This window comes from Octopus sinensis, linkage group LG14, assembly GCF_006345805.1.
Source record: "Octopus sinensis linkage group LG14, ASM634580v1, whole genome shotgun sequence".
Taxonomy (NCBI): domain Eukaryota; kingdom Metazoa; phylum Mollusca; class Cephalopoda; order Octopoda; family Octopodidae; genus Octopus; species Octopus sinensis.
Window position 1 is genome coordinate 59,616,508 of NC_043010.1, and position 26,948 is coordinate 59,643,455.

A 26,948-nucleotide genomic window follows, 5' to 3' on the forward strand; every position below is an offset into this window, starting at 1 on the left:
TATTTTTATAATGATTTTACTTAACATTATGTCAGTAATTGTTATAGAAAAGGTATATAACTTATTTTAAATGCCAGAAACATGTTATCATGCTCTAGTGAATTATGAAACGATTGAAGTTCACTGCCAGATCTTGTCTCTTAATTATAAGTTCTGTTACTTAGCTACACCTCTCTCCTTTGATAATGCTTAGTATTGAGCAACTTTACACATTACTTTTCTGTCTTTTTTATTATTGGCAAATACATGCATTATAATCATTGACCAAACTACATTGCACATTTAAACATCATACTACAATAGATATAACTGCACAGTTGTTTTTGTTGTACTGGCTTCACTTGAAGGTAGCTGCTGTGTCCATGTTCTTCACAGGTATTCTCTTACAAATGGTGTCAATGCAGTGTATTTTCTTGAGCAATAGCAAATTGATGACACCAGGAAATACTTGGATAGGGATAGTTCCATGGGGAAAGATGTCTTGAAGAATTGGATACAGTGGTTGGAGTAGAGCCCAGGAAGGCAGACAATATGAATGACTTGGGGAGGAGAGATGAATTTGGTGAACAATGCTTGAGGTAGCACAAGACTAACCAGCTTTTTAAAGCTGAGGACAGGATCGGATGAGACCACATAAAAGTGGTTGTTGTTGGAAGTGATGGTAGGTAGTTTATTGATATACAGAAGGAAGTGTATGTAGGAAGTGCATCAAAATTGAGAGTGTTTCTCAGAATTCAACTCCCTCGATTTATGCTGTGATGGTGCAATTTGACAAGGAGTTTCATATCCAAGACATGAAAGATAGATGGAAGTAGTTTTGCTTGAAAATTTGCACACCACACATAGTCAAATTCTTAGCTAATGTCAAGTGCGACCTTTCTCCAAATTATTCAAGGGTAAGGACTTACCTGCAGAGCAGATCTCCAGTAGTGGCTTTATGGAAACTACATTTATAGGGTAGAGAGAGGTGTTGCAGATTGTGGTTGTTTGTGATTGTCTCCATCTTTTGTTGAGATGCTGAAAGTTCTAGTTGGTCAGTATATGGGTGGTAGGTTGTGTGAAACATGATCAAATATAAAGGAAATTGACACAAATATTTGTTATGCATAAGTGTTGTTGCATATTTGAAGCAATAATTTTTAAGAATGTCAAAATATTCCAGACAAAACTTGAAAATCATTATCAAAGAATAGATATAAGGTTATTGGTAAGATTAGTTCAGTTGTGAAATTTACAATATGGCATGAAATAAGTTTTGTGTGTGTTTTTTTATATAACAGCAGAAATACAGTCAACCAATTGAGGTGACATCTTATGGAGACAACAGACCATCTTCTCACTATCCCACCGACACATTGACCAGTCGTAAGAGCAGTGGACAGTGCTGGAGTGAGCGGTCAAGCAGACAGTATGAAGAAATACCAGCAATGTCAGGTAAAACAATGTTGTTCATTAACAATTGTTACTAATTCTTTTATAATGATTTAATGATAAAATGTTTGATTTCAACAACACAGACTTCAGCTTTCATTATTTCTATAAATATTCTTCTATGAATGACTTTTATAAGTTAAATGTTATCTTATGTGTCTACACTGGTATAATGTTTTATAGTGTCTGCTTCACATGTATACATCACACTGAGATGTATCACTGTTCTAGAAATCATTTGTATAGAAGAGAATATCATTTGTGTGGTAGAGGGTATCATCTTTTATAGTGTGTGTATAAGACACACACAAGTCTCTCTGTGTCATCTAAACAGGTTTTGAGAAATGTATTTCACAGAATTATAAATTAAAAGAAATTGGTCTTGACCTGTCAATGTGACATTTTCGTAAACATATGTCAAGATGCTAGTTTGCCTATATTATATTGCCGTTGCTTGACAAAACTCATGTGAAATATCATTATGTAATTGTGACTGTGTATTTTAGAATTATCTTTCTCAAACATTGACAAAATATTTGCATGTTGCTTCACTATGTACATTTCATAAAGTTCTATATTGCCAGGATGGATGTGGCATTATGAATCCTTTTAGGGTTGTAAAGTTCTCATTCAGACTCAGTACATTTGAAATTTGTGAGATATGTGCTTATGGGTAAAATAGAACTTAGTTTTACTGAAGTTGAACATTCTTATATCCAAAGATTATTAAGAAGAGAGAAAGAGAGAGACAGACAGACAGACAGAGGCTGAGAGAAAGTGAGTGAGAGAGAGAGAAGAAAGAAATCAAGAATGTCTTTAGAAAAATATATCTTGTCAAAATAGCAGCCACTTTTCCCTCAAATCACAGCCTGTCTTAAAAGTGGGAGGATACATCAGATAATGTAGTAAAGACATGAATTTATATAAATATATTCATCTATGTATTGATGTTATATAGTGTGTTGCTCTACTTAAATGATAGCCGTCTAATCATCTATTTAACAAAGTATCACATTTCTCGCCATTGATTGATATATGTTAATGAGTATAATAGAATCTTGGATTTTAGTCAAGAAGGAAAGTAACCATTCAATTTTTCCCCTCTATTTATTTCAACAAGACCTTGGAAGAAATCAAAAATACTGAATAGAGCTATACATACGTGCTAACAATATGCACTTAGTATATTTTGGTTTTAATAATGTTCATCATCATTGTCATCATCATCATTTATCATCCATGTTCCATGTTAGCAAGGGTTGAATGGTTCGACAAGGATCTGAGGAGTCAAAGGATTGCACCAAGCTCTGTTGTCTGCTTTGGCCTGATTTTTATGGCTGGATGTCCTTCCTAACACTAACATTCTACAATGTGTATTGGATGCATTTTTTCATGCCACCACCACTATTGAGGGTATCATCTAACTCACAAGGCAGAAGATCTAGGGAGGGAGGATGTTGCTTCCATATGAGAGACGGTGGTTGAGGTGTGAGGGAAGAGGTTGGGATAGAACGAGATTTTGTTGTAGAGGAGCTACATTTAGGAGAGAGAGAGAGAGAGAGAGAATAGAGGAGACAGATGGTGGTGATGAGGTGACCAGGTGGCACCTCAGGTAGCTGGAGCAGTAGTGAGTGGGGGAATGGGGGTTTGCAAGAATGAATGGGAAAAGACATAGGGAAGGTGAGAAAGACAGACAGACAGACAATATCTGGAAAGAATGGAGAAAAGGTTGGGCAAGAAGGGTGCAGAATTTGAGAAGGCTGCAGGGCTACAGGAATGCTGGCAGTAGGTTAGTAATGATGCTGATGACAGGTGGGAGAAGAGAGATGATGTGTTGGGTAGATTGCAGGAGCAGAGTAGAGAGATTAAACCAAGGTAATGCATGAGGAGAGATTATTTGGTGGTCTGGAGAGGCGGGGATGGCCACTGAAACATTTGGTGTTGGAGAACAATTTAAATTACTAATGGATGAAGAATGGCTAACAAGTGGGGTGATTCTGGGTAACATGAGAGAAAAGTGGGTTTGGGATGGGGGAAAGAGCTGTAGTACATGATATGGTGTGTGTGTGTGTGGGGTGGGGGACCACACACACACACACACACACACACACACATGCGTGCGTGCATGCACGTACACATTTTTATTTTCAATAAGTGAACAACTGGCTTATCTCCTTCAAGATATTTAATCAATGGATCACTGATCTGTTGAGAATTGGAAAGGATCTTAGGGATGCTCAAATGAAACCTTTTCTGATTATTTCACATCTTAATCCAGTGAATGTTTTGGATTGGAAATTTCTTATTGATGTCATTAAATACCTATTTATTATATAAACTGTGTGATAAATGTAGTTGGTATATGTGTGTGTTTCAGGAATCTATGGTGGTGCCCCACCCGATGTGTCAAGCACCAGTGAGAGAGACCATTACCAAGACAGATATGTGAAACCTCCAGAGAGACAGTTACCTTCAACACCAGATGTTGTTGTCAGTTAAGTGAGGCTGAGAAAGGAACACAACAGAAATAATATCACCTTCAACATTCACACATTTAAAAACAACAAAAACAAATTAGTTAATAATACTGCCTACATATGACTGGATATCCTCATGTGTTTCAGAAAATGTATTCTGTATTCAACTTGGCAAGGTTATCACATGTGTAAAGCAAAATAACATCTTTAGATAATAATAATCTGTTTTAAGCTTTGTGAACAAAAGATAAAGCAAGTTTTATATAGAAGTATAAGTAAAGATTTCTCCTATAGAAATACAATTTAAGATTGAAAATGTCCATATTATAAATAAATCATATACTTATTGTTAATATATGAGTAAATATATTTCACATAATTTACATATTAACTTTAAAATTTCCAAATATATTTTGTGTTGGAAAGTTAATTTGGAATTAGGTCAAACACCCTGAAACTGTTATTGTCAATATTGTATTTACATTTTAAATTACACACACATTAACAACATCAGCCATATTTTGTTAATATAACCTCTCTGTTCTAAGGATTTCTATGTCAGTCTCTCTCCACATCAGACATGTTGGTATTATATAGACTTATCATGGCTGACTGTTAGTGGAGCTGATTGTATGTAGTCTCTCTCTCTCTTTCTGTCTTTTCTGTGAGGGGAAACATAACATCTAATCTGAGTGAGGCTGGAGTGAGCATCACCCATCTCTCTTCCTCTCTCTGTCTCTCACTCACACCCATGCACACACTCACTAAACACCACCCATCCACAGAGGAAGACTCGAGAGGGAACTGCTGGTTCCCACTGACTCACCACCAACACTATTCCATCAACATGAAGCCATTGTCACACCATAGCAGCAGTGACACAGACAACCATTAACAACAGAACATTGGGACCAAGTCACACTTTATACAACAAAGGATTTTACACAATGACGGTAAGTTTATTATTCTATATTATTTGTGCTATTGTGTGAAATAATGATTTCATATATAGCTATATTGTAACATTCTGTAATATTGTAATGTAATATTCTGTTGGTGGCCATATTAGATCTGTGTCAGTTCTCATTTAATGCCTTCCTTTCCATCATGGCTATCAAGTCGTTGTGTGAATATAAATTATCATTCAAAGCATTTGTGGTCATCTTTGGTGTTTCCACAATATTTATATTATTTCTTATATTCCAGTGTTACACATTATAGTATTATTTAATCTCTCAGACATTTAATGCTCTTAGGACACACCAAATATTGGACAACACACACACAATGTACAATAATACTATCGTGTTAAAATGTCTTGTAATTTTATTTGTGTGAATTATTTATCTGAGCTTAAATTTGCAAATATATTTACCTTTATTAGTTAATCATAGTTTTAAACAAATATACTGAACATATTTCGTTTCTGCATTTGGTTTGCAAGATTCCTCATATGAATTCGTGTTTTGAACCAGTGAGTGTGTTAATTAATAAGGCATTGAAACAGAATGACTCTTCCAGGCACAGCAAAATACTTAACATATTTTGGACAATAGATCAGAAACATTCATTATTATATATAATTTCTATTTAAATTATTTAAATTTGTTAATTTAACAAATGTATGACAAATTGTGACATGGAAAGTTAATTAACAACAAATTTGTAATTTAATTTAGGTTTTTTCGTAATTATATTTCTATTTTCATCTGAACAAAACATATATAAATTTGTTGAATATTTATTGTAGATCTCATGCAGAATGTGGCTAAACTTCAAATTAGCTTGATCCTCTGTTACAAAAGGATGCCTGTTTAAGTGTATATTGTTAATTGTAATATTTTCAGCTAAATAATGTATTAGTTTAATGTTATGGAGCGTATTGTTTGAATGTTAATTTAATGGTGATTATATTTCATGAGACAACAAGATATCTGTATAATAGATAGATGAGTCAGAGTTATGTAATATTTTTTAATGAATGAATACTTTGTTTTAAAATGATATTGAAATGGTAAAATTATTCTAAAAAAGATCAATTTGTTCTGTTTTACATTTGTAAGCTCAAGTATTTTACTTTCATAATGCAGTATTATAGCAAGTTTTCGATTTTATTTTATATATTGTCCCATTAGTTGATTTTGATATTAATGTATTTACGAAAACGAAATAGCATTTCTGGCAGGAGACTTATTGAACACAAAATGTTCAAAACTAAATGTTGATTACTTTAGTGTGTGTGTGTGTGTGTGTGAATTTTCCAATATGGAATTGGAAAACTTTTCAAATTTCAAGATGTACGACAGAAGTGGCCCCACAGTCAGAGTCTTAAAATGATTGTTATTCTTGGTAATATCTTAGCAATGATATTAATTTTCACATGTACTGCACTACTTTGTAAAAATAAGGCATGACTTTTACTGAAAAATTGCCATTTCTGTGAAGTTGAGGCATTATAAACTATGGGAGATAACTCATATATCCCTTGTAATTTCTGTCGTGTAAACCTCCTGCTTCCTAGTATAAAATTGAATCTCTTGCGTTTTACATTTTGATAGGACTTTGCTGTCGACTTGCTGACAATTCTTTCGTCTTAACCTCTTATTGTTGATATCATCTGTCTTTTGACTTGACACATATTAATGTGTTCGTGTTGCAGATCATGCACCTGAAAATAGAAGTCACTTTTCCTCAGCATGTCATTGTAAACAGAAAATTCAGCCATAAAAGGGTTGAATCTGTTGACCAAACTGCTGATTTTTAAAGGAATGTAACACCCGTGCAAGAGAAATTAAAAAAATGTTCTATATTACTGTGAATTGATCATAGAAATCTGGTCCACATCTACATAATAAAAATGGTATTAGCTTTTACTCTTCTTCAGTAACTGCACACAAAGAATTTGATCAGATTTTATACACTTCTGCTGTTATGACAAATAGAAAGAAAATAAATAATAAGTTTAGGAGAGATTCAGTTCATTTCTTGGTAATATACAAGGTTTTTTTCTTTTTCAGAATGAATATTTGAAGTCATCTCTCCCCTTCACACTGTGTTAACACCAGGAAAGATCAGAGATGTTGCTATTCCTATGCATTTTACTGACTTTTTTCCACTGTTATTTAAGTGAAGACATCACATACCATGTTGAAGAAGAGAATGGTCCTTATACATATATAGGGGACATTGCTGCTGACTTGCAGAAATCAGACAGCTCCTTCTTAAAGAATAAGGATTTAATTACATTTAGTCAACTGCAACAAAAGGGAGAACAGTTGTTCAATGTGACGAGAACAGGTAAACTGTACACTGTTGAGACATTGGATGCTGAGTCTGTGTGTAGTTATGAGAAAGAATGTTTTGAAATCGTTAAAGTTGCTGTTCACAAATCCAAGACATTTATGAAGATCTTAAAGATTAAAGTCATAATAGAAGACATCAATGACCACCAACCTGAGTTTCCTGAGAAAGAAATTACTCTACATTTTCGGGAAAGTGATGGCAAAGGTATGAAGAAGGCTATACCCAGTGCTATTGACAAAGATGTTGGATATCAGAACAGTTTTATTGAATATGTACTACATGGTGATGGACATTTTTCTTTATCCCAGTCAAAATTAACTGATGAAATATCAATATTAGAAATTATTTTAAATGAGAAATTAGACAGAGAAAAGAAAAACAGTTACAATATTGAAGTCATTGCTAAAGATGGGGGAACTCCACCAAAACAATCTGTTTTAAATGTTAAAATATCTGTGGAAGATGAAAATGACAATAGGCCACAATTTTCTCAACATATTTACAATGTCTCTATAGAACATAAACATAAAAAGAATATTCCAGTAGTCACATTATCTGCCACTGATTTAGATATTGGCAGGAATGGTAAAATATCTTTCTACTTCAGTCAAAAAACTGATGTGAAGATGAGAAAATATTTTCTTTTGAACGAAACTACAGGAATGTTATATTTAGTTAAATCATTAGAATTTGGAAAAGAAGAGGAGTTTAAATTATATGTGGAAGCCAGGGATAATGGCATTTCCCCTTTAAGTTCTCTGGCAATCATTCAAATAAATGTCATCAATGAACACAACAATCCCCCAAATATTGATGTGAACTTTATTTCTTCACAGAATCACAACACAGCAACCATTCTGGAAGACATCAAAGTTGGTAGTTTCATTGCTTATGTGATGGTCACTGACAATGATGTTGGACACAATGGAGAGGTGAACTGTCATATCAAAGACGACACATTCAAACTACAGTCAATGGGATCGAAGGAATATAAAATAGTTCTAAAGAAAGCAGTAGACAGAGAGACACAGGAACATTATCACTTTACTGTGTCGTGTGAAGATAAAGGATTACCTGCTCTGAAAACTGATAAAGATCTGTCGATCCAAGTGTTGGATGTGAATGATGTAGAACCACACTTTACGAAAGACACATTCAAGTTCCTTACCTATGAGAATGACAAAGCTAATTTCCCTATTGGCTTTATCAATGCTACAGACCCAGATATTGGTAAGGGAGGTGAATTGTCTTATTCTCTGAGAAATAAACAGCAATATCGTCTGCCATTCCAGATTATCAACTCTGGCTTTATTTCAACAAACCAGTCTTTAGACAGAGAACACAGAGATTTCTATGAGTTTGAGGTTTTTGTGAAAGACAATGGAAGCCCATCTCTGAATAACACAGTGAATGTTGAAGTGGAAGTATTGGATAGAAATGATAATGCTCCATATTTTACATTTCCTAGTGTTGACCCTTTCACTCTTAATGTCCACTATCATCCGCAAAGTAAGAACGACATCACAGTTCTGAAAGCATCTGATATAGACAGTCACATGAATGCTTTTCTCAGGTATGAAATCGTTTCAGGTAACGAGAGACAGTTATTTAAACTGGATTCGTTCACTGGTGTGTTATCTTACTCTCGCACAGTTTACCAAAATGATGCCGGATCATATGAGCTTGAGTTTGTTGTGAAAGACAGTGGTACTCCAGTTCTGTCAGCAACAACTAGTGTGTCTTTGACACTGACTGTTAGTAACAAGACGTCACCAATGTTCACAGCTGTGCACCTACCAAGTGATAACACAATAGATGCAACATTGTTGATTATCATTGTAGTAGCAGCTGTGATAGTATCTATAGCTATTGTGGTTTCTATAACCCTGTGTATTGTGAGATGTAACAATGTGAGAAATAGCTCATCCGAAAGAACAGCAGAAGAGAAACAGGCATACCAATGTCGCAATGAGATGAGACAGTTGATCTATCAAGGTAACAACAGTGTACCTGTGATGTCAGGTAATCGAGGAGAGATGTCAGACAGATATGGTCATTCGAGGAGCCATTACTATCCAGATGACTGGAAGATGTCAACAATGAGCAGAAGTCTTCAAAAGTCCACCAAGGTAACCAATACTTCACTTAACAACCTGTTAGTAGTTGATGTGTAATTATAAATACTTAACTATAACATGCTGTGTTTTGTAGTTTTTATTCTCTTTGTCAACTTAAGTTTTTTGTTTATTTTCTAAATATATTAAACGTAACATATTCATAGCTGAGAGATGACCATTTTGGTTTGGTGAAGAGAAATATGTTTGTGCTTAGTTTAATACTTTTTTTATTAATGTTGTTATGGAATGTTTTAAGTAATTAATCTTTCATACCTTCATGTATATTAAGTAAATACAATCATTAGATTTAAAAAAAACAAACATTGATTTGCTTGAACCCAATCTATCTTGGATCTGTTGGCTTGAATATGGAATGGTGTAATGTGAGTTAATGCTGATAATGTTTCACTGAATTTAAGACATTGTGTTTGTATGTGTCAGAGTGAGTGTGAGAGAGAGAGAGAGAGAGAGAGATGTTGCATTGATCTCTAAACTTGTTCATGCAAATCCTTATCTGACTTCTGTATATTAACCCGTTTGTTACCATATTTGGGTTTAAAAACATTACTTATGTTTCACTTAAGTTTAAAATAATGAAGTGTTTATAAAGTAACGTAGTGATTAAGCTGGTGCTTGGAATATAAAGCAACATGAAATTTTGATGGGTGACTTCTATTTTGACCACTCTAAAGCAGAAAGTTTTTTTTATCACAGAACTAGGCACAGTTAGAAGCCAGTTGGTATGAAAATTGTTTAGCAGTATTTTAATGTATTTTAGTGTTTTATTGAATATATTCATTTTTTTCTAACAGAAATGATGTACCATTTCTCTAACAACTAAATTTCTTAACTTTTAGTAATTTGTCTATTTTAATTTGGAACAATTAAAAAATTTCAATCAAACTGTCATATGTATGAGTATATATTTTAAATTTTACTAATTTAATCAATATTGTAACATTTAAGCAACTATCTTTTACCATTGTAGTATATCCTGTTACTATCATATTTTACAGCAGAAATACAGTCAACCGATTGAGGTGACATCTTATGGAGACAACAGACCATCTTCTAACTATCCCACTGACACATTGACCAGTCGTAAGAGCAGTGGACAGTGCTGGAGTGAGCGGTCAAGTAGACAGTATGAAGAAATACCAGCAATGTCAGGTAAAACAATCTCGTCCATTCATGATTCGTACTTCTTTCATTACAATAATTTAAATTTCAGATATTAAAAAAAAATTATTTTATTAAAATTTTAAGTAAATTTTTAATGAATTATATTTATAGTATGTAACTACATTATGTAGTATAGTATATTATAGCTTCTATGTCTGCAGAATTATATTTCCCATTCTAGCATATTATCCTGCAGGAAACATCTAGAACCTTGTAATATCTTGTAATACTCAAAAGTCATAAAATAATAATTGCAAATATAAACAACATACTTATCAAATTTGCCCATTCCTACCCAAAATATTTAGAGCATCTTGATTAAGTTGTGTTGTTACATGAAAGAAATTGCCATCAACATTATACTATGTCATTGTCTTAAACATATACCATTTGCTAGTTTCTTGATAATCTGTCCAAACATATTTGTGAATACAATTTACAAAATGTTAAGTATCTCCAAGTTATTGTCAAGTATGCTACAGAAATAACTCCATAAACACTGAAAACTATTTTCATAAATTAACATTTTATATATTTCATAAAATAATATTTGATTTGATTGAACTTAGCATTAGGTAGGCCGCAATACATATCCAACACCATCTATTTCTCTTCTCTATGATAATTTCTCTATTTTCCTCTCTAATTCTTTTTAACCTCCCTTCTCCTTCCTTGTTTTGCTGGGGTATCTCCTCAATACTAAGACATCTATATATCCCTCTATTATACTCTAATCTCTCACCTGTTACACAAACACCTCCCTTGGTTCGCCCCCCTCCCCTCTCTCAACTAAGAGGTCTTCGCTTTACAAGTTACGTGGCAACCATGCTGGTGCTGGTAACATGCAAAAAGCACCTGTGGTCATGTCATATAAAAAGGACCCAGTACACTCTGTAGAGTGGTTAGTGTTAGGAAGGGCATCCAGCTGTAGAGATTATGCCAAAACTAGCAATTGAGGTCTAACGCAGCTCTCTGGCTCGCTGGCCCCTCTCAAACTGTCCAACCCATGCAAACATTGAAAACAGACTTTGGAGGAGGAGGAGGAGGAAGGGGGATGATGGTGGTGGTGATGGTGTAGTTACGAATGGGTGAATATTTTGAATATTTCTGTAATGGGATCCTTGTAAGAGTGAAAATGTATATTTATTGTTTATATTTACCCTATACTTTGTAACTTAGCCCTTGTCATGTATCTCCTTCAGTGTCAAATACATATCTACTCACCTTGTCAAGTTCTTAATTTCATATATTTTAACCTGGTCCATTGTTTTCACCATCAAAACCTTGTTCTCATTATGTACATTTAGTTGTTCATTACAATATACAAGTAATTGTGGTGTTATTTCTAATGTCTTTAAAATCGATGGAGCAGAGAGCAGTATAAAATTGATCAGTAATAGAACATTATATATTGTGTGCATGCAATTAAAACACTGAACTGACTTATATTTTATCCATTCTAACTCTGCATATGGTCATCAGATCACTGATCTACTTACAATGTCTAAGATTCTTAAGATTAGTAGATAACTTTTGACTATGGGAACAGTGTGATAAATTTATCTTATATACATGTGTGTGTTTCAGGAATCTATGGTGGTGCCCCACCCGATGTATCAAGCACCAGTGAGAGAGACCATTACCAAGACAGATATGTGAAACCTCCTGAGAGACAGTTACCTTCAACACCAGATGTTGTTGTCAGTTAAGTGAGACTAAGAAAGGAACACAACAGAAATAATATCACCTTCAACATTCACACAACATTTAAAACAGCAGAAATATTTTAGTTTGGTTATGATATTGCCCATATATATATGTGTGTGTGTCTTTTAGACTCTCTCTTCTCTCTCACTTTATAAATATATGTGTGTCTGTGTATATCTTGGGAATATGTCCTCAGATGAAGAATCAAATTATAACAAATAAATTATGTAAATTTAGTCAAATCATACATATTAGGTATTTAAAACTCTACATTCCTTTGGAAAATGCAGTATAATTTTTAAAATGTTTATTAGGTTATGATATGCTGGTGCCCCAGCATGGCCACAGCCTTTGGGCTGAAACATTTTTTTAAGGATTATATGAATAAATAATTTCTGTTTAAATTACACAGAATATGTTAATATTTCAGAAAATATATTTCACATGGCTAACAAATCAAATTTTCAGAGTATATCCTCATTTAAGAGAGTGAGCTTAGAATTAGGTCAGACACACTCTATTATTGTCAATATTGTATTTACATTTTAAATTACACACACATTAACAACATCAGCCATATTTTGTTAATATAACCTCTCTGTTCTAAGGATTTCTATGTCAGTCTCTCTCCACATCAGACATGTTGGTGTTATATAGACTTATCATGGCTGACTGTTAGTGGAGCTGATAGTGTGTTGTCCCTCTCTTTTCTTTGTGAGGGAAAACACATCAAGTCTGAGTGAGGCTGGAGTGAGCATCACCCATCTCTCTTCCTCTCTCTGTCTCTCACTCACACCCATGCACACACTCACTAAACACCACACATCCACAGAGGAAGACTTGAGAGGGAACTGCTGGTTCCCACTGACTCACCACCAACACTATTCCATCAACATGAAGCCATTGTCACACCATAGCAGCAGTGACACAGACAACCATTAACAACAGAACATTGGGACCAAGTCACAGTTTATACAACAAAGGATTTTACACAATGAAGGTAAGTTTGTTATTCCATTTCAGTCATCTAAAATAATGATTTCACTTATAGCCATGTTTTGACATCAAAACTGTAGAATTCTGTTGGTGGCCATATTAGATTTGTGTTAGTTCTCATCCTGTATCTTTCTTTCCTGCATAACTAGATTGCTTGTTCTGCAGGATTGTAGACTGATATTTAAGGAAAACAATACATCCTTGTCTCAGTGTCTGTACCTGTCTCCTTTCTGATTAATTTGTGCTTAATGATATTCTGGTGCAAACATTAATTCAGCCTTCCTAATGATCAGTTCTTCTGCATCAGTAATTTATTGAAAATACAGGAGAATTTTTTTAAAGTAAAATGAGTGAATTTTTAAGGGATATTTTTGCTTGTAAATATTTATTTTCACATTCTATAATATGAAAATCAATAATGAATATCAGGTAACCTTATTGTTTGTTTTTAAAGAAACCTGCTTTTTTTTTTCATTTTTGATTGTATGTGTTTGCTTATCTAAGTAATGTGTATGTTATATTATTAGTTTTACATTAATATGGTTAATCAACTTCATTTACAAATGTTGTCTACTCCAACATTTATTCTAGAAAATTATATTATTCAACATACATCTTTGATGATAACCTTAATAAATTTATTTTAATTAGATTACACTTATTAGTTTTCTTACGCTTATCAGTTTTCTATTTATTATTTTATTGAATTACGTAGTAAGTTTTTATATAAGCCATTTATCTTTCAGAAAACTATACTAGTAATTATTATTATTATTATTACTACGGCAACAAGGTGGCAGAATCGTTAGCATGTCGGGTAAAATGCTTAGCAGCATTTTGGCCATTTTTACATTCTGAGTTCAAATTCCACCAGGGTCAACTTTGCCTTTCATCCTTTCAGGGTCGATAAATTAAGTACCATTTGCTAACTGGGGTCGATGTAATCAATTATCTCCCTCCCCTAAATTTCAGGCCTTGTGCCTATAGTAGAAAGGATTATTATTATTATTATTATTATTATTATTATTATTATTATTATAGATTTGATGTATAACTTGCATAACTTATTCTGCAATTTTTGTGTTTAGTGGTGTAAAATAATGCAACTACCTTATATAAATATATTTTGACTATAAAATTGTCATGTTAATATATCTTTTAAATATTATATCTTCCAGTATACTTAAATAATTTTTAGTATACATATTAAAGTAAGTAAATTTACAGATTAAGCATATTGTCAGTGATAGACTTAGTTTTCAGTGAGATTTGAATATAATAACAAGTGGAGTAGTAAAAACATATTTCTTTGTTACTCTGGTAACATTATTTAAATTGCTGTTTGCTGTCCTGTTTACATTTTAATAATTCGTTTTCTGCTACTGTCAGTCAACATCTTAGAAGTAAGAGTTAAGAAAATTCTGATAAGCTGTACGGATGGTGAAACTATTTGGTTTGATTCTCAGAGAAAAAAAAATGCTGAGAAGAATCCTGCAGTCTAAGCACAATGTCTAATGTCACAAGACTAAATACACTAACTGTGACTCCATCTACATTTAATTATTTGATAGACTCCTTCAGTGAAGTTTATGAAGTTGTTAATATTCAGTCAGAAATATAAATATGATATATTGATTTACCAAACAGGTATTTATTGTCAGTGAAAGATAGAGTAAAGTTTAAAATGTTGTTTCTAATGTGAATTTGATGAAGCATAAAGTATTAAATTGATGTAAATGTTTACTTATATAACAAACGGCACAACTGGCGGCAATAAATTCGTACCCCATGGCTGGCTGTAGGTGCAATTCTGAATCCTTCAAATAGATATTTTTGCAAAATTATTGTATCTTGTGTAAAATTGATGAAGGACATGTTTGCATGCAGTAGAACACTCATCAAATCAGTTTTCTTATGTCTAGACTAGCTAATAAATAGTTTGCATTTTTACAGTGAATTTGTAGTAGTTTTGAAAATATTATAGTAAGCAGGAATCTAGCAAGATAGCTTGGACACTCAGCATTTCCAGTATTTTATATATTTCTTATTTTATTTCATATTATCTATTAGTTGCCTTTTCTGTCGACTTTAAAGATGATTAAAGTTATATACTATCTTAATGTGGAAAACAGAATTGGTTGTCTGTATAAAGAAAAAAGAATTTTTTCTGCTTTTACATTTTTGTTAGAAATACTGATATGTTATATAAATTTAAGTTTTGCAATAACAAAGGCTACCATATCTCTTCTATGGTTTCCATACTTTGAAGAATTTTGTGAGATAATCTGCAATGCGATCAATGTCATAGAAATTTCAAAACATCAAATATGATTTATTTGTGTGGCCTTCCCTCCCTTAGAGTTTCATCTTTTTTAATGAAAACAGCTTCAATTATTGTCCAAGGGGGATAACTCAAAATTCCCATTCCTACTGTGTCCGGCTAAAGTAAAAGCTTCAAATATCTATTTTACATACTCATGTGATAAAGGATACTTTTTGATTATTCGTAAAACAACATGTGTCTGTGGTCAGCAATCTGGGTTGAACCTAAAGAAAAGAGGGAGTGGATTTCTGAAAGATGTCATCTGTAAAGCTTGACATAATTTTGCTTAAAACGGTTAATATTAAGTAAGCATTATTAATGTTAGAAAAATAGTCATTGTGGAGACAGTTAGGGGAGAATATCAGTCTTAATCATGTCGGGAAAGGATTTTTTTATACGCTTAGAAGGTGGACAGGGAAAGAAAATGTTGGGAGTTAACCCCATGGAAAACAACCACATATAATAAATACCTCTAGCCTCAATAAAAAGCCCACAAGGATAGAATTATGAAAACGGAGGAAATGGAATGATGATTCCTGGCCTTTGATGTATTTTTACCTGAAGTTCAAAGAACGAGGTTTAGTTTTATGTTGAATGGTTTGTTTATTGTCAGTGTTTCACAAACTCAGATTTGGCTCCTCTCAAGCTTAAAACTGATTTTTAAAAATCTCCTCAGTCAGCAAATAAATCTCTAGTGTATTTTTAGTGCATGCTGAAAGATTTTATTAAAGAAAAAGAAAATGAATCTGAACTTCCTGACTGTGTTAAGGTGTGGACACTATTCTGAATGTGTCAGTGTATATTTATTCTATATATTGCATTGACATTTGAGAGGAAATCACTAAAGAGGTTATATATGAAAGCAGTGATGATTTCTTCTTTTGAACTTCTCTGGGGCAATTGCACTTCCTTCACTTTGGTTGCGGCTGCAGTAAGGACAAGTATGTGTCAGGTGTATGAACACGTGTGAATCTTGTTTCTCTCATCTGCATCAATACTGACTGCATCATTTGCAGGGAATCACTGATTGTAATAGATTATGAGTTTACAGAGTGTATCACTCAAATAGACATGCATTCAAAACAATGCCACATGTTTCAGGGGCTTTGTGAAGATATGGATGTCAAGGTTTCTTTCTACAGTCTTCAGTTTGGTGGCTTCTAGGAGGCAAAATTCTGGTTCAGGTTGTCATAATTCATTATATTCTTGCATTTCTCACCAATATGGAAACCAACCTTGTGACATTCTCTGATGATTAACAGTGGACCATCCCGTTGGGTTACATAGCTTCCTTACTTTAACCTTTAAATACTTTGTAATTGTCACCTAGAAAGGACAATAACATTTTGTTTTTGCATCTGGCAAGATGTGTTAATAGTTAATGAATGAAATTTCAAGAGGCTTGTCTTCTCTAATTTTCCTTATATGTATTAACAGATTTAATAGAGGCATATTAGAGGAAGATTATAGTTACATTGTTGACGATATCACTGTCCTAATTTGTCTTTTGAAATCTAATACCAAAATATATTTAACTGTTGAGGAATACAGAAAAGTCAGGCGGAGTTTTAGATTCATTTGAAACAGCTGAATATTCTTAATGAAGTAAAAAGTCATTTTTGATCTTGTGGTAGAAATCAAAATTGCCAGCATCAGTTGTTGATATATTTTGTGTTGAAGATTTGAAAATTCCAGTTGATTTCCTACTACGTGTCTCTACTGAAGGAATTCTCAGTAATAAGTAAAACCCATAAAAGAAAGAAACCCAAAACACATCAGCTTTGCAAGCTGGAAGTACCAAAGAGAGGTGCTTTTAGGAAATATGATAATACTACTACAAAAGCAACCAAGTCATTAAATCTGCTGGCCCTTGTTAGTTGATTGATATAAGACTAGATTCTTCATGACATTCTAAAATATTCTATTTTAATCTGTTATTCTTTCAGGAAATAATATCTTTTTAAATAAAATATATAAAAAAAAATGTGAGCATACATATTCTTTCTGTTATCAAGTATAGGGGCTCTCTTTAAGTTTCTCTATATTTGGGATCTGTATCAAAAAGGGTTGGAGACTATTGCCATATGTAATATTATTGTGGAGTAATTAAACTTAGACCTTGATAGTAACACTTGTTTCCCAACTTGTATTGCATAATTTGGTAGCCGTTTCTTTACAGTGCATTTTTAATTATTACATTCTTAAATGTATATAATGAATTTTTCGCATTTTCCTGGGAATTATCATGGTTACTAATAGTGGATTAATGTTTTTATTTATGACAAAATTTATTTGTCTTATTCGAAGTAATTGTAATTAGGATACTGGTGAGTTGAGTAGTAAGCTGATATTTATAATGTAGGACCGTAATAATATATTTCAGATGAATATAATCTAAATTGGTGTCATTGACATTGGCAAGCATTCAAATGTTACAGTTAATTTGAAATTATTGCAGAAAGTACCACTTGCTGGCTTAATATAGTATTAATGTAGAAAAATCACACTTGCTGTAACAATTGATTTTAAATCAAACGTGTTCAGACATTGTCTTTGTCTCATAGCTAAGACCTACTTCCTAACACTTGCCACACAAATTATATAGCCGTAAGGAAGACCTGTTTTATTTCAAAAATTATGGCCAATAAATTGCTTATTCTTCTACAATACACAAAACATTAAAATTTTTATTTATACAATTCCTAATAATATTTGTCTATAAAAGCAAGATAGGATTTTAATACGTCAAATGACTGTGAGGATCCATCTGAGTAAGAGAGGAATCAAAGAGGTCCATAGGTAAAAAAATCATTGAGAAACACTGGTCCCGATGATATTTGAGGATTCAGCAATCAACACTACAAAATGTAATTAGTTTCTTAAATAGAATTCAAAATGAGTCAAAATAATAATTAATCTCAGTGATACCTCTGGAAACTTTTATTCATTACAATATATATATTTTTTTGCAGATTGAATATCTAAAACCATCATTTCCCTGGATACTTTAATAGCCCCCAAGACCAGAGATGTTGTTACACCTGTGTGTTCTACTAACTTTATTCCACTGTTATCTAAGTGAAGATATCACATACCATGTTGAAGAAGAGAATGGTCCTTATACATATATAGGGGACATTGCTGCTGACTTACAGCAATCAGACAGCTCCTTCTTAAAGAATAAGGATTTAATAACATTTAGTCAACTGCAACAAAAGGGAGAACAGTTGTTCAATGTGACGAGAACAGGTAAACTGTACACTGTTGAGACATTGGATGCTGAGTCTGTGTGTAGTTATGAGAAAGAATGTTTTGAAATCGTTAAAGTTGCTGTTCACAAATCCAAGACATTTATGAAGATCTTAAAGATTAAAGTCATAATAGAAGACATCAATGACCACCAACCTGAGTTTCCAACTAAACAAGTCAACATTCAGTTTTCAGAGAGAGATGGTAAAGGAGCAAAACTATCAATACCCAATGCCATGGATAAAGATATAAGTTATCAAAACAGCTTAATTAATTATGAATTAAAAAATGATAGGGAACATTTCTCACTATTAGTCTCTAAAAGAGCAGATGGAATATCTACGTTAGGAATTATTTTAGAAAAGAAATTAGACAGAGAAACGAAAGACAGTTACGATATTGAAGTCATTGCTAAAGATGGGGGAACTCCACCAAAACAATCCATTTTAAATGTGAAAATATCTGTAGAAGACGAAAATGATAATCCACCACAATTTTCCCAAAGTATCTACAATGTCTCTATTGAACATAAACATAAAAAGATTATTCCAGTAGTCACATTATCTGCCAGTGATTTAGACATTGGCAGGAATGGTAAAATATCTTTCTATTTCAGTCCGAAGACTGATATGCAAATGAAACAGTATTTTAATATTGATGAAAACTCTGGGAAAATATTCTTAATAAAATCTTTAGCGGTTGACACCAAAAATTCTTTAAAATTATATATTGAAGCTAAAGATAATGGAATTCCTCCTTTGAGTTCCATAGCAACTGTTATGGTAAATGTCATCAACCAACACAACAATCCCCCAAATATTGATGTGAACTTTATTTCTACACAGAATCATAACACAGCTACCATTCTGGAAGACATCAAAGTTGGTAGTTTCATTGCTTATGTGATGGTCACTGACAATGATGTTGGACACAATGGAGAGGTGAACTGTCATATCAAAGATGACACATTCAAACTACAGTCAATGGGATCGAAGGAATATAAAATAGTTCTAAAGAAAGCAGTAGACAGAGAGACACAGGAACATTATCACTTTACTGTGTCGTGTGAAGATAAAGGATTACCTGCTCTGAAAACTGATAAAGATCTGTCAATCCAAGTGTTGGATGTGAATGATGTAGAACCACACTTTACGAAAGACACATTCAAGTTCCTTACCTATGAGAATGACAAAGCTAATTTCCCTATTGGCTTTATCAATGCTACAGACCCAGATATTGGTAAGGGAGGTGAATTGTCTTATTCTCTGAGAAATAAACAGCAATATCGTCTGCCATTCCAGATTATCAACTCTGGCTTTATTTCAACAAACCAGTCTTTAGACAGAGAACACAGAGATTTCTATGAGTTTGAGGTTTTTGTGAAAGACAATGGAAGCCCATCTCTGAATAACACAGTGAATGTTGAAGTGGAAGTATTGGATAGAAATGATAATGCTCCATATTTTACATTTCCTAGTGTTGACCATTTCACTCTTAATGTCCACTATCATCCGCAAAGTAAGAACGACATCACAGTTCTGAAAGCATCTGATATAGACAGTCACATGAATGCTTTTCTCAGGTATGAAATCGTTTCAGGTAACGAGAGACAGCTATTTAAACTGGACTCGTTCACTGGTGTGTTATCTTACTCTCGCACAGTTTACCAAAATGATGCCGGATCATATGAGCTTGAGTTTGTTGTGAAAGACAGTGGTACTCCAGTTCTGTCAGCAACAACTAGTGTGTCTTTGACACTGACTGTTAGTAACAAGACATCACCAATGTTCACAGCTGTGCACCTACCAAGTGATAACACAATAGATGCGACATTGTTGATTATCATTGTAGTAGCAGCTGTGATAGTATCTATAGCTATTGTGGTTTCTATAACCCTGTGTATTGTGAGATGTAACAATGTGAGAAATAGCTCATCTGAAAGAACAGCAGAAGAGAAACAGGTATACCAATGTCGCAATGAGATGAGACAGTTGATCTATCAAGGTAACAACAGTGTACCTGTGATGTCAGGTAATCGAGGAGAGATGTCAGACAGATACAGTCATTCGAGGAGCCATTACTATCCTGAAGACTGGAAGACGTCGACAATGAGCAGATCTCTTCAAAAGTCTACAAAGGTAAGCTGTTTTGTAATGTAGAATTCTCTTTCTAGCTATTGTTTAATTAATATTTTGTTGCGTTTAGGGAGTCTGAGACAGACAAATCCAGCCTACATAACGGACTAGGAGGAAAGTTATTGAAAAGGCTGCTAATAGCAACGAAAGAGCTTGACAAAAAGCAAGCAAAACAAAACAGACGACCCAGTGTTTAACCAAGTTAAACAAACAATCAATTAGTTAGTTGAATATTTAACCAATTGACTACTAATAAAGGCATGCAATTGAATCAGTACATGTGTTAATAAAATTGGCACATTGACTCTTCCTAGACACAACAAAATTTGTTTCAGCATACAAATTCACAAAAAAAAATCTTGCAAAGCCAATCCAAAAATGAAGTTTAATTAAGAATTATGTTGTTTATGTGACAGCTACTTTTGTGTAGAAAATACAAATATTGTGTGGAGGTGAAAAATGTTTTTGTTACTTTTTCAAATTCAAGTTAATTGAGGATTTACTGTTGTTTTTCTTGTGTCCCTTCATTTACGAGCATGCTTTCTTACCATTTGTCAATAGAACCTTAGTTAATATTCTGGAAACCCTTTTTTTACTAGCTTGCATTGTAAACATACAAACACATACAATACATGCTTACAGTACAACTAATAAGGGAAGACCTAGCATGGCATGAAGACTACTCTTCTTTAGAGTAAATTTGTGACCTGTCTAATTTTAGCTAACCTCTACTGGTTGGTATGTAAGAAGGGTTTTCTAGATAATGTTCAAATATTTCATTTTATACATGTACCTATCAATATCTAATAATTGGTTATGTAACAGGTACACATTTATAAATAACATCTTAATTCTCCACCATGTTATTATTACATTTTCAGCAAAAATACAGTCAACCCATTGAGGTGACATCTTATGGAGACAACAGACCATCTTCTCACTATCCCACTGACACATTGACCAGTCGTAAGAGCAGTGGACAGTGCTGGAGTGAGCGGTCAAGCAGACAGTATGAAGAAATACCAGCAATGTCAGGTAAAACAATCTCGTCCATTCATGATTGTAATGAATTTCTTTTTCTCTGGAAATTAGGTTGTTCTAAATCTCTAATCTGTTAATTGATTAAATATTCCTCCATGAATTATAATTATGATATGCTGGCAAAAGCTTTGTGACATTATGTAACATTCAGTACATTGTACTGAAAGTATATTATCTCATCATGACATAGAAAGCTGTAAGGACACTTTCAGCAGTTCCAATATATGCTTAAAGTGATAAGATAGTAATGCCAAATAAAATGCCGTCTATATATATATATATATATATATATATATATATATATATATATATATATATAACAAAGTATAGTTGTAAGGTACTGCATGTGTGGAAATATATATGAAAGAAGGTTTGAAAATGCAATTTTAAAGATTTTTATTGACTTGACTGGTTTCACTTTTTTAGAAAAAGATTATCCAAAGTAAAATGTAAATCTTTGTATAAACTCTGTTGTGTTAAGTACTGGTTATCACAAAAAGTATTAAAATACACCTGTACATTCTTTGATAATAATAAGAAAATGTTAAAAACAGTTTACAAGAAAGTATTTAAGAAAGTATTCAGAACGGGACTACAAAATGTATTATGAGTTCAATAAAAATCATGTTTGGTAGTGTATATGTATGTATATATATATACACACACAAGGAGATATATTTAAGAATTTACAAAAAAATTGGAGTGGAATAACTGACCTATCTTTCTGACATTTTCTGTCTTGTGTGTAGCTAAGAGATGTTTGGAAACATTCTTTAGCTACACACAACAAAGCTTATACAAAGCTTTACATTTTACTTTTGACAATCTTTTCCCCAAAAAGTGAAACCGGTAAAGTCAATAAACATCTTTAAAATTACATTTTCAATCCTTCTTTTTTATATATATATATATATATATATATAGATAGATAGATAGATCGATAGATAAAGTTATATAAGGCTGGTTTATGGGATTACCCTGGGTTTCACGTCCATAAAGCACTTAGCTTTACAGCATATTGTCAGATCCCAAATCTGATGACGGGCTGTAAAGCTAAGCGCTTTATTGACATGAAACCTAAGGTAATCCCATAAACTGGCCTTATCTAACTTTATCTGTTTTTAATATACTGCTCTGTAGCTTAGAGTGTGCTTTGTGTTTAGGTTTATGTTTTACTGACAATTTATATATATATATATAAATAAAACAGACAGTGGAGCCTCCTCTGGCTTGCCAACTCCTGTCAAATTGTCTGACCCATGCCAGCATAGAAGATGGACGTTAAATATTGATGATGATATATGTATACACACACACACATGCACCAAATCCTGTACTATGCAAAAACATTTAGAGGAAGTTGTCTATGTTACGTCGACAACAGAGAGAAATTCCTATCAACATTACATGGGCTCTGACTGTGGAGGACATGCATAGGCTGGAGAGGAATGAAGGTAGTCTGCTCCATTGAATTTGCAACATCAGTGTGCATGACTGACAAAGCACAACTCTGTTGAGAAAAATTATCTTTGACAACTTAGCATTAGGAACCCCTTCAAGTGTGTAATATTCTTATTCATATTCTGGTATTTATTCAAGGAAGCAAACTTTGCAGAATTGCTGTAACATTTGAAACTCTCTCATTGCGCATCAATACATTTAGTAATTCAAAAATAGGTTAAAAAAAAATTCACATATAATTACAAAACAAATACGTTATTCTATGTGGCTTCCATTGGTTGCAATTACGGCTTCCACATGGCCCCAGTTGTTTTGTTCTGAAGATGCCACTGATGTCGGCTGTTGACACCACAATGTACCGGTTGTTTCACAACCGGTTCACAACAGCATCCTGTTCTTCTTGAAGTATGTGAGAACCTTTTTGCACCTCTCCAGTCTCTGAGCCTTCATAGGTTCTATCAACAGGTGTCTTGGTGTCCTGGTGTAGGACTTGTGGCCCAAGTCATTATTCACAGCTGTTCTGATGATTTTGGGGTCCACTTCAAGTTCAGAAGCCAGCTTCTGCATGGATGTGGTTGGGTCCATTGAAATTTTGGATTTGAGGGTGTTGATGAAGTCTTGATTCCACTTCTTGTTGACCCCACTGCTGCCAGACTTCTGAATGTCATTGCCTATGTCCATTCTCTTCTTAATGTTATAAACTGTGTGTAAGGATACTCCAACTATGGTTGAGATCCTCTTCAGATTGACTTGAGCATGGACCAAATCACATATTCATTGGCTTGTGTCTTCCTGCACAATTATTTTCTTTAATATTCCTGCAAAAAAATGAGTTTATTATTAGCTGACAGTGTATTCTTTGATCTGCTTTAGATTTCATATCCTTTGATGTTGTGGTTACTGCGAAATATTAGTGTAACTTTAATGCAAATTTTGTTTCCCCACCCTGTAAATGCACTGGTTACAGGAACCTAAAAAACGCTGAGCTTCTTTCCTCAAAAGTTCCATTCAGATAAGAGTTAAGGACATAAATTTTTAAACTGTTGTGTATGAAATACAAATTGATAAAATGATTTTTATAAAAATTGTACACAAATGCTGAAATATTTTGAATATGGTTTTTGTTGTGGGTGTAATAAATTTATTTATTTATACTTATTTATTATTTACACTATGTTTTGTAACTTATCCCTTGTGATGAATCTCCTTCAGTGTCAGATACATATCTACGTCAAGTTCTTAATTTCATATATTTTAACCTGGTCCAGTATTTTTGTCATTAGTCCCTTGTTTTTCATTATGTACAATTAGTTGTTCATCACAATATACAGGTAATTGTGGTGTTATTTCTAATACTTTTTGAAACTAATGGAGCAGAACTGTTTAATTATAATCAGTAAACAACATAATATATTGTACAATTAAAACACATCTAAATAGTTTTTTTCCCTGACATAAAATACCTACTGACTATGTGACTTATGCAATACATTTATTTGATATATGTGTGTGTTTCAGGAATCTATGGTGGTGCCCCACCCGATGTATCAAGCACCAGTGAGAGAGACCATTACCAAGACAGATATGTGAAACCTCCAGAGAGACAGTTACCTTCAACACCAGATGTTGTTGCCAGTTAAGTTAACACAACAGAAATAATATCACCTTCAACATTCACACAACATTTAAAACAGCAGAAATATATTAGTTACATCATGATATTGCTTTCATATGACTGAATTCCTTTCTATGCATTTCAAACTTTACATGTTATAAATAAATCTTTGGAAGGTTTTTACAGATGAAAAAAATAACCATCAGTTATAGGCATGAAAAGTTTCAATCAAAATATAACTCTCTGTAATTACATAAACTTAGGTAAGATTAACATTTTTGGAAATTTTAAAATAAATTTTTCTCTTGGTAAAAATAAAATTTAGAAATAAGAATGCTTTTGAAAATGTGTTATTAATTAAATCATAGTATTTGAAGAAATATATTTTACATTGTTCACATGTGTATTCCATATACATTTTGAATAGGAATTGTATTATATGGTTAAATTTCAGAAAATATGATTTACTTAGTTTACATATCAATAAATGTTTAAATTTTCAAATCCTGCTTAGGTGAGTTTGTTTAGAATTAGGTCAGACACACACACTAACTGTTATTATCAATATTGTATTTACATTTTAAATTACACACACATTAACAACATCAGCCATATTTTGTTAATATAACCTCTCTGTTCTAAGGATTTCTATGTCAGTCTCTCTCCACATCAGACATGTTGGTGTTATATAGTCTTATCATGGCTGACTGTTAGTGGAGCTGATGGGATGTCTTCTCTCTCTGTATATGTATATTTCTCTCCTTTTTCTTTGTGGAGGGGAAACACAACATCTAGTCTGAGTGAGGCTGGAGTAAGCATCACCCATCCTCCTCTCTCCCTTTCTCTCTCATACACAAATATTCAACCACACTCACACACACACTCACTAAACACCACACATCCACAGAGGAAGACTGAGAGGGAACTGCTGGTTCCCACTGACTCACCACCAACACTATTCCATCAACATGAAGCCATTGTCACACCATAGCAGCAGTGACACAGACAACCATTAACAACAGAACATTGGGACCAAGTCACAGTTTATACAACAAAGGATTTTACACACAATGAAGGTAAGTTTATTGTTCAATATTATTTATCCATTTATGTGAAATAATAATTTTGCTTATCACAAGAATATAATATCAAAATTCAAAATATAATATTCTAATGGTAGCCATATTAAATCTGTGTTAGATCTCATTCAATGGCTTTCAAAGATTCTCTTCAGAGAAACAGTTAATTTAAAAATACATTTTAAAACTTGTATACTCATAATTTCCACAAATATAAGTCCTTCATCATTACATTTGCATATTATTTTATATTATTTATTAGTTATTGACATTGTGCATTCCCATTCAGTGACTCAACGAGATATTGTTTAGTCTTTGTAATTATAAATTATTATACATAATGATCATGTAACTGTATTTAATACTATAAAAGATTTCTCTATTGAATTAACAATGTTACCAAATAACAAGAAAATTATTAATTTTTCTGTCTCCTTCACATATAAGTGTCTGTCTGTGTTTCAACTTGACTGTGTGTCCTTATTCCTGTCTATGTGTGTAGTGAGGAGACCATTTTCTCATAAAAATGTATCTCGTTAAATTCATTTGATAGAATATTGTTTTTTGGAAGGTTACTTAATAAGTATGTTCTATCTTGAAGGGGAAAATAAGTATTTTTGTTAACATTTATTTCTATGATTTAAAACATTTGAACCTATTAATATTGATTGTTTATTGCAACAGTTATAATTCCTTTAAATCAATTATCCACTCTCTGGTAATTTAATTTCTTCATAAGGTATATTCAAGCCACCCAACTGTTATTCTAAGTCTGTTATATTATTGTAGCCACATAACAATAGGTAAATTAAATGTTTTCTTTATGTGTAAC

General features: G+C 33.0%; 2 protein-coding genes across 7 annotated transcripts in view; both read left to right on the forward strand.

Annotated features, from left to right (window-relative positions):
* The window catches only part of LOC115219393 (protein dachsous-like), an 85,403-nt gene extending 60,178 nt beyond the window's left edge, over positions 1–25,225 (forward strand). Inside the window, exons 12-13 of the mRNA XM_036509392.1 lie at positions 21,802–21,955; positions 24,941–25,225. Coding sequence (XP_036365285.1) covers positions 21,802–21,955; positions 24,941–25,062 — 276 coding nt within the window. The 3' untranslated portion in view covers positions 25,063–25,225. The remainder of the gene's footprint in view (positions 1–21,801; positions 21,956–24,940) is intronic.
* Positions 1–26,043, forward strand: part of LOC115218999 (protocadherin beta-15-like) — a 58,191-nt gene extending 32,148 nt beyond the window's left edge. For 2 of the 6 annotated variants that reach the window (XM_036509265.1, XM_036509266.1), the window contains exons 3-4: positions 10,345–10,498; positions 12,098–12,333. In XM_036509265.1, the coding sequence (XP_036365158.1) occupies positions 10,345–10,498; positions 12,098–12,219 (276 nt within the window). In that variant the 3' untranslated portion in view covers positions 12,220–12,333. Of the gene's footprint in view, positions 1–1,280; positions 1,435–3,808; positions 4,862–6,925; positions 9,341–10,344; positions 10,499–12,097; positions 12,523–14,469; positions 14,476–25,814 lie in introns of those variants that run through there. The other 4 variants (XR_005002006.1, XM_036509269.1, XM_036509267.1 and 1 more) reach the window with 4 other exon arrangements.
* Positions 26,044–26,948: the final 905 nt, after the last annotated feature.